This window comes from Diplotaxodon limnothrissa, linkage group LG14, assembly GCF_057381915.1.
Source record: "Diplotaxodon limnothrissa isolate DT_005_m linkage group LG14, D_limnothrissa_male_GT1.1, whole genome shotgun sequence".
In the NCBI taxonomy this organism is placed as follows: domain Eukaryota; kingdom Metazoa; phylum Chordata; class Actinopteri; order Cichliformes; family Cichlidae; genus Diplotaxodon; species Diplotaxodon limnothrissa.
Window position 1 is genome coordinate 13,790,745 of NC_140609.1, and position 8,771 is coordinate 13,799,515.

Sequence of the window (8,771 nt, forward strand, 5' to 3'; positions counted from 1 at the left end):
TATGATTGTTGTTTGTGCTGTGGACTGTTTCACGATGCAATGCTAAAATCAGATGGGGACTATAAATAATTTTGCAGAGGCAGGGACACAGGCTGGGGCAGTGAAATATATAATTATAAATATTCATTATACTCAGTATGGATACTAGTGTTTACTGTGTGCTTGTATCATGGTCAGTCACTGTCCTGCAGGCCCGTTGGTACATATTGGACAGCCGTGTGCCTCTTCTATAAGCATTTTTTAATTCAGACAGGTCATTAAGCAGTAACATATCTGATTTCACCAGTCAGCAGATGTTTTCCTAAAAAGTCCTGTAGTAGAAAAGCCAAGCTTCATCCGAAAACTGCCTTCAAACAAGGTAATAAATGGCTTACAGTAACACGTTATCAAATATTTACCAAAATGAGTCTTTGTCCCTGCTTTGGTGGCTCAAACGACCACTAAGGGTTCCTCAGGTCATTAATAATGCACACTGTCTTGTCCCACCATAGCTTTTTCAGGTTTTATGAGTTTCACAGATGCGACCCAGCTGGAGAATTCTCTCAACCCGCAGAGCAGTGATCACTTTATTCCCATCAGCACTTATGCACCTGTAGGTTGGGATTGAGGAGGCAGCTGTTACAGTCGCATGTCATCAGTAGTTGCACTTTTATCACCTCTCTGCGCTCAGGTGTTCACCTCCCGACCCACCGCCCACCACGGCCCTCACCTGTGTGTTGCGGTGCTTCCCCTGTGAGCCGACCTGGGCTGGCAGTCCCTTCTTGCACCGCCCGCCAACCCCGCCCATGGTCAGGATGACGCGCTCCAAGACCTTCCAGGCGTACCTGCCGAGCTGCCACCGGACCTACAGCTGCATCCACTGCCGAGCTCACCTAGCCAACCACGACGAGCTCATCTCAAAGGTATCCAACGGCAACAGTGGCGTGATTGCGCCCTGTGCTGCCATTCAGGCAGCTAATTATTGCAGGTAGATTCAGATTATTTACTGTTTTACTTCAGTTACACAGAAATAAAGACGATTGTTTAACAGCACTTAAAAGGACAAGTACTGAAAAAGCATAAAACAGGAAGAAAGGATGAAAATAAACAGCAGGCTGAACACCTGTACGCTTGTGTCAGCCACCACCTCACTATTGCCTGTGGGCGGATTAGGTTATGGATTAGGTTATAAGCTGGTTAGTGAATTGGATTATGAATGTGTTATCACTTTTTCCATGTGTGATTACGGAAACATGCTCACCTGTGTACTAAGGCCTTCTGCCTGTCGTAACACAGCTGGCTGAATTAAATATGTTTAATTTGGCGCATCAGTGCGAGCTTTGGCCTTACTGTAAATAAAAGCCAGGTAAAGGTAGGCCTATTAAAACAGCAGTCAACCACGATGTTATCAGTAATAAACAGACCACACAGGCTTTAATATAAGCTCTTCCATGACATACGAGCACTATTGCAGTATAATAGCATGCTTATATAATCTTACAGAGTTATTGCACTGTATGGACTAGTGGATTTTTCTCAGTCTTCTCATTTTTGTCTCATCTTGCCTCTGCAGTCGTTCCAGGGCAGCCAGGGCAGAGCCTACCTGTTCAACTCAGTGTGAGTATTGATTTAGGAATAAAAGCCAGTGCTCTTGTTGCATTTCAGTCTACCTGTAGGCACAAGGCGTCGCAGGAAACCTGCATGCTGGACTTGAACAGGAAGCAGATGATGTGCCAGATTAATATTGGGGTGTGTTTGTTTTTGTTTTTTAAGGCCCCAGTGTAGATAGTGCCAGTTTGTGCCTCAGAGCGGTGTTATTACTGGCTGAATTGAGTGTGAAAATGATGCTGCTGCAAAGCCTGGTGGCCTGTCAGTGCACCCTCTGTGCAACACCCTCTGTGCACATTATGCACAACATCTTTCACACTTCTTTTTTAAAATATTTTCTCTTTGTCTTTGCTTTGTCTCTTTCTCTCAGGGTAAATGTTGGGTGTGGCCCTGCAGAGGAGAGAGTTCTGCTCACGGGCCTGCACGCTGTAGCAGATATCTACTGTGAGAACTGCAAAACGACCCTTGGCTGGAAATACGTAAGTACCACAAACCACATCCAAGTTTAGGGGCGACAAGCTGAGAGTTTGTTATTATAGCGTACTCTTATTTTATTTGTACCCTAATTATATTTAGACTCCAGTTAATTACTGGGGTATAATTTGGTTCTTTCTGTATTTTATACCTCTTTCTAATCTGATTTTACTACAGATCTGAGGGAAACATATTGACACATTGATATAAGGACTAAAAGTACAATAAATTATCATGCAGTCAATTAAACTACCAGGCAGCATATTGAATGAATAAGATTGCATTCAATTTTTGTTATAAAACAGCCTTGCATTACACCGATAAATGGACACACTCTGTTACATAATGTGGATATAATGCCAGGTTGTGTGTGTCTGATGTTTCGCAATAGAAAAACAAACTCAGGAAAAACAGAAAACAAACAGGTTTTAGATTTTGCTATAAAAAGAGAGACTGTGGACTTGGTTGGTGCGATGGTTAGCACTGCTCTCCTGGTTCAGACCTCTACGTTTGTGAGTTCTTTCTGTATGAAGTTTGCATTTTCTCCCGTAGCCTGCATTGATTTACTCCCAATTTCCTACCACAGTCCAAAGGCATGAATGTTGTGGTAATTACTGATTCTAAATTGGCCACGGATGTGAGGTAGTTTAAATGCTGTATGATTGTATAGTAAAATGTGATCTGGAATTTAAAACCATTCGAGCAGTTAATAAGTCTAGAAGACTTCCCAATTCAAGTGCATAATCCTAGCTATGGTGGCCACTGTGGGGAAACCTAGTTTAGCCACCATTCATACTGTATGTAGTGAGTATAGGCTGTCACTTTTTGCCTCAGTTCTCAATATGCCAGGGGTTTACCTCTGTTTACTCTTTAATAGGCTGTAAAACTTTGACTACTTCTGACCAACGACAGTGATACCGAGTTGAGTTATTGGCTGATATCCTGAACCTTTCTGTCTGTAAGGCTGCTGTTTTTGCCGTCTTTAGCTCATGTTAGCCTCTGTTAGCCCCTATTAGCTTCTCTTAACTGCTGTTAGCCAGCATTAGTGAAACTTTCTTTGCAGAGGAGCTAACATTGTTTGACTTTAATAAACTCTATTTAAAGAATGTAATCAAACTTTACCTGAGTTCAGGTGTCATTTTTAGGGCATCTGAGCTTAACATGAGCTGGGATAATGTTAAATTATAACCAGCTGTTGTTGTTTAGCTAGCTTGGCTCATTGTCAGCTGTCCGGAGATGGGAGGTTTGAATGTCTAATCTCCTGACGATAAGTAATTGTGTCAATGTTGGGAATAAGTAAGCATCTTAATGCAGGCTTTCGTGTATTAAAACCCTGACTTCAGTTCACGAGATGAGGATGATGTGGAAATGAGGGAGGAGAAAAAATAATGAGAAAGAGATGATGAAAGCGTGCAAATACAAATGTGAAATGGACATAAATAGTTTGAAGGAGCTATTTGTGATCTATAAATTAAAAGCCACATACATAAAACAGGATTAGGCCACTGTAGACACTGTATTCAAGATGGTGGTACAACAATGGTCATACAATCCAGCATGCACTTCTGTGTGCTTTTATTGGATTATTTCCGTGTCTATGTGAATGCATCAGTTTCTTTATTTACTCACCGATTGATTTATAGTTATTATTCCAACATTTTTTAATCTATTAAATAAGCTCAAAAACTTAACTGACTGTATCTTTAAATAAATGTGACTTGGGTACCAAAAAAACCAAAACAGCTGAACGTCACTTTTGAACTTTCCAGAGTTTTTTTTCCTTCTTATCCTCAATAGAGTTTCCACATTTACTCCGGCTGTTCCAGCATCCAGCTACCTGGAAAATCTACCAATAGCTCTGCTAGGAAACACAAACACAAAGTTCTCTTCTTTTTGTTTTGGTTGCACAATCGAGCCTTTATTTTCCTCAGTGGCTAACGGTCTTACATAATGACATCAAGAATTGGAGGCAACAGGCCTAAACACTGAAGATGTCATTATTCTGTAACCACTACACTGTGCAGTTAATGTTCACGTCATAAAAAGAAGCAAAAGCATTGCCCCTTGAAGGTTCGGAGTATAGGACTTTAATAGAAGTCTGGGTTGTTGATGGTTCAACAGAAGACTTTTCCCCTTTGTTAATCAAACAGAAGCTTTACATGGAAAAGTAGTTTCTTTAGGAATCTTTTATCTAGTTTAAAATAGACTCAGATTTGATTGGAACCGTTTTTGAGTTTAAAACACATGTAGAGTTGAAGCGTCTGTAAAGCAGTGATATTGTATGTCAAAATACATGTGCGGTATGTTTTTAGGACAGGCAGTTTTTTAGGTCACATGTCAGTGAGAACCTAAACAGGATCCACACGTTAGCAGTCTTCGTATGTCAACAGAGCATGTGCATTTGTCCATGGTGAACCCTGGAAGTGAGAGTTTACATTATAGGGCATGTGGCTACATCCCTGAAGAGTTCAACCAAACATGTGCACGCAGTATCCTTTTTCTGAGAAAGGTCCATTGACCAGAACTCTTTGCTTAACCTCTAACTTTAACATTCACGACTACCTCTATAACCTTAGACCTTATTCTTTAACCTCTCCGCCTAAAAAAGTACCCTCCTTATGGCACATGTTAAACACCTGGTATACCAGCTACAGAAGTAGCTCCATCTCTCAGTAGTTTCTATTCCTGTCAGGACCTCACAAGGCAGAGAAAACAGAGGTCACATGTATGCAAAAGCGTGCAGGCACTAGATGGGGCTTAAAGGAGAGCTTCCATTAATATCCTTTGCCGGCAGCAGTGTAGATTTTCTGCAGTGTTCAAAGTTCTATTGAGAGGCTTGACCTACTGCACTTCTACACCGAGAAATCTGATAGCATGCCTCTGCAGGTCTGAACCAAAATAGCCAAAGACAAAACAAGGTACAGGCGATCGTAAAAGAACATTTGTATCGGCCTACACCGTGACACAACTCAGAGGGTCTCACAGTGAGTGAATGTCCTGCACAGAAAGCAGAATATTACTGTTTTGTGACACGTTTAACAATAATCAACTCTTTCTTTGGAACATCAGATGGATAAAAACAGCTTTCCATACTTTTCAAAATAAGAGCTGTGCTAAAAGGATTTCATCAATGGCTGATTGAGACATGCCTTCAGTGACGTCAACATGTTTGCAATGGCCTCACTAATTTTAAGCAAATGAAGTAAAATAAAAGACTATAATAAATGTCATTTTAGACATTAAGACAGAAGCACACACTAGAAAAGGCACACAATGGAGAACAAAGGGCTTGGGAGTAGTGCAAATGGCTTGGTCTGACTAGAGTGTGTATGTTATGGGCCTGAATGATGAAAGATACTCAGCCCATGGCTCAGATTGGTGAGGTGGGGTGTGGGTGGATAGTGTTTGGTGACAGTCGGAATTGTCCAAGGGAAGAAGCTGTTTCAGTGTACAGTTGAGAATGATGCAAATGCCATTAGTATGTACTTACAAACTGGTAGCTTATCCAATAGAGAAATTAGCCAAGATCTAGGTCATAGATCCCCACTGGTTGATGACTGGTTGGCAAACCGATTGCTGAGTGGTCGCTGGAGTTTGGTTGCTGTTGCTTGGTGAACTTGTTCGAAAAAAAGGGGGCTGTATCAGAAATCCTCTTCTTGCTTTGGCCGCCTGTCGTTTGCATGGAAGATGCCGATTTGTCTGCAAACATTGCTAACTTGCCACGGAGTGGTAGTGAAATGCAAAGTGCAATCTGAACTGGAAACAGAGAACGTTCAGCTTCTTTGCCAGTTGAAGATGGACGTTCTCTTTCACAGTTTCACTGTCACTTGGAGAGTGTTTGCAGTGTCTATCCAAGCCTCCCTCAACCACTTGTCAAGGGAGTGGCTGATCACTCATTAGCTAGACTAGCGACCAATCTAGCAAGTGTTTCCATAGCAACAGACATCAACCTCATGTAACCAGTCAGGGAATGCTAATTTTTCCCCAACTTCCCCAATTGGCCATTGCCAGTTTGAAAATTTAGGCTTACATACTGCCTTTCTACTCTGGAGAGCACTCAGACAGTCTTTCTACTACAAATGTCATTGACCCATTCAATCTCTCAGTCACACATTCATGCAGCATTTCTATTCAGTATGTTGCCCAAGGATACTTTGGCATGCGGACTGGACAGTGGTAGATAACCCACTGTACCACAATAGCCATTGGCTGAGACCTTAAGCATTTATCTGGCTCAAATCTTTTTGCCATTTCTGGACTCTTTTTGGCCGAGTTCCCAGCATTTCAGTAAGCTAGCCCAAGCATGCAGACTTCCTTTTTGAATGATAAAAGGATCAGTCAGCAAAGAGTCAGTGAACTGGATAATGGCAGAGGAAGAATGAGCTGCACAGTTACATACACGTTTGTGTGTTTACTTAGCTTACCAACACTGCAAGCCACTAATAATCTATGTAGCTAAGACTTGTACTCTGGTACTTTTTCTAAATCCATTCATATTTTCCTGAGGAATTTTGGATCACACACCCAAGCGAGGAAAAGCAAGCTTTAGCTTGCAGAGTTTGCCCTGCATTGGCTGCAGCCTGTGTTCATTTGGTGTCTCTACTGCTTAGAGACTCAGTCCTGCCAATGTAAGGCATGACAGTGCAGTCTGGTCAGGGTTTTGGATCTGCAGGCTCCTCTGCAGTGTTTAGTGACTGATTGTTATATAACCAGCTTCCCCGGAGCCAGGAGCAGAGACAGGCCAGGATTTTTGCACAGAACTGAAAAGACTGCATTAGCCTAATCTCCATATACATGCTGTTACATTTGAAATAAACGCAGCCTCTCTTGTCTTTTGTCCTCTGCCACTCCCTCCAGGAACATGCTTTTGAGAGCAGTCAAAAGTATAAAGAGGGCAAATTCATCATCGAGCTGGCCCACATGATCAAGGACAACGGCTGGGACTGAGGGGCGAGCAGCCGGGTGACAACCGCAGCGGAGGAGGAGGAGGGGAGGGACTGGGTAGAGGGTGGGAGCGGGGTCGTGTGTGGTGGGTGAGTGTGTGACTTTGGTTTGGCTGATTTACCATTAACCTTTGTAACTTACTACCCATCCCTCCCTATCACACCTCTCGATGTACACACACAAAAACACACGCGTCAAAGTCCCAGACATCCCAGTTTGACAGAGAGACGGACTAGGCAGGCTTGTACGCAGCTAGCAGGACTAGGTGACTGGCCAGCAACAGTATACGAGGCAAGATGTCTAATTTCTTTTTCTGAGCCTTTAAAAAAGACAGCCGCACTCCCTCTATACCTGCTAGGAGACGTCTCCACTGTGTGAAGTATTGTACCTTGTCTAATAATGACTTTAAAACCATTTGTTAACGGGAAATTTAGCCAGAACGAGACCGGGTGGCCCAGCCTTCAGGCGTTCGATGGCCTTGAATGAGGAGCTGACGAACGTCCACTCCGTCCCCGACGTAAAAGAGATGACCTAATATGATTATAGCAAATCCAGCTGATCGGGGCCATGCCAGCTGGGCCATTGATGAGGCCTGGCGCTAAGGCTTGGCACGGAGGCCCTAGCACATGGGGCGCTGAGTTGGGGATGAGGGGGTAGAGATTGCTACCCACTGGGCCTCTCACTCCAAATAGTGGGAGAGGGAAGGGTCCTGATCCATTTATGTTGAGGCTCTGATGGTTTCTGGCTGGGATCCACTCCATGTCATGCCAGTGATGCAGCTCAGGACGATCAGGGTGAGCCGAATGTGGAAGAGAGATAGAGATGGACAGCCACCAGCTTGTTCCAAAACCTCATAGGAATTTGCCCTCACAGCAGCAAAGCAGCTCTCCCGGGTTTTATTCATCCTTCAATACACCAAAGTCGTGTAAAGCGATCTGCTGATCGTTCCCCCAAGCTCGTCTGGTGTCCGCGGACCCATCGCTGAGACCACCTTTGTTACAGGACCAGACTGAATTGCAAAACGTAGGCACGTCTCAGGTCAGCACCTTTGGCCAGAGTTCCTAAAAGATTTGCAAACACTGTGAGCATCTTTCTGCTGCTTAGAGGAAGAGCAAAGGTGATGAGGCGATCAGTCAGATGCAAACACATTTGAAGAAGCCAACCAGCCAGTGGTTAGAGAGCAACTGGTTTCATGTGTCAAGAGAACATGAAAATATACTTTTAACCGAGTTATACATGACTGCAGATTTTCAGTCATCGCTCAAAGGCTCTCTTTCAGTCTGGGATGACTGCTGTTTAACTGCTGTTACCCTGATCGTTAACTAACTGTCCCTTGTTTAAAAAAGGAGAAACTAATGGGTAACATTTTGAAGCAATGTATGAGATTCACTTTTTTTCCTAAATGCGCCGACACATGATCTACCTAGCTTACTAAATACTCCTCATCCACTAAGGGTCTTGGATTAATCACAGTGCGAGGTAACCTTACTGGAAAGCGTTGCTCAGGTTCATTGATGCTAACTTTTCTTTGCTAAGGCCAGCATCCTACAAAACGAGCTAGGTGTGTTATTCTCCGATGGAAATGTATTGTTTTCAAATGAGAGAATCCATTACAGCTGCCTCCATCCCATGCAAATGCACTGTTAATGCATGCACGGTATAAAGTTTTCTGACTAGTTTTGTGCTAGAGATCCTCATGATGTTTGTTTTTTATTTTTTGGTGAAAAACAGCATTTTGTGCATATTAAAGTTCCAATTAAACCTTG

The 8,771-nt window shown here is 43.1% G+C and overlaps 1 protein-coding gene across 1 annotated transcript; it reads left to right on the top strand.

Annotated features, from left to right (window-relative positions):
- Positions 1 to 673: 673 nt before the first annotated feature.
- Positions 674 to 7,036, top strand: ypel2b (yippee-like 2b). Its single transcript, XM_085370425.1, has 4 exons — positions 674 to 902; positions 1,553 to 1,596; positions 1,958 to 2,066; positions 6,919 to 7,036. Exons 1-4 carry the CDS (start codon positions 786 to 788, stop codon positions 7,006 to 7,008), a joined length of 360 nt encoding a protein of 119 aa, XP_085226551.1. The 5' UTR covers positions 674 to 785; the 3' UTR covers positions 7,009 to 7,036.
- The last annotated feature ends 1,735 nt before the right edge of the window (positions 7,037 to 8,771 follow it).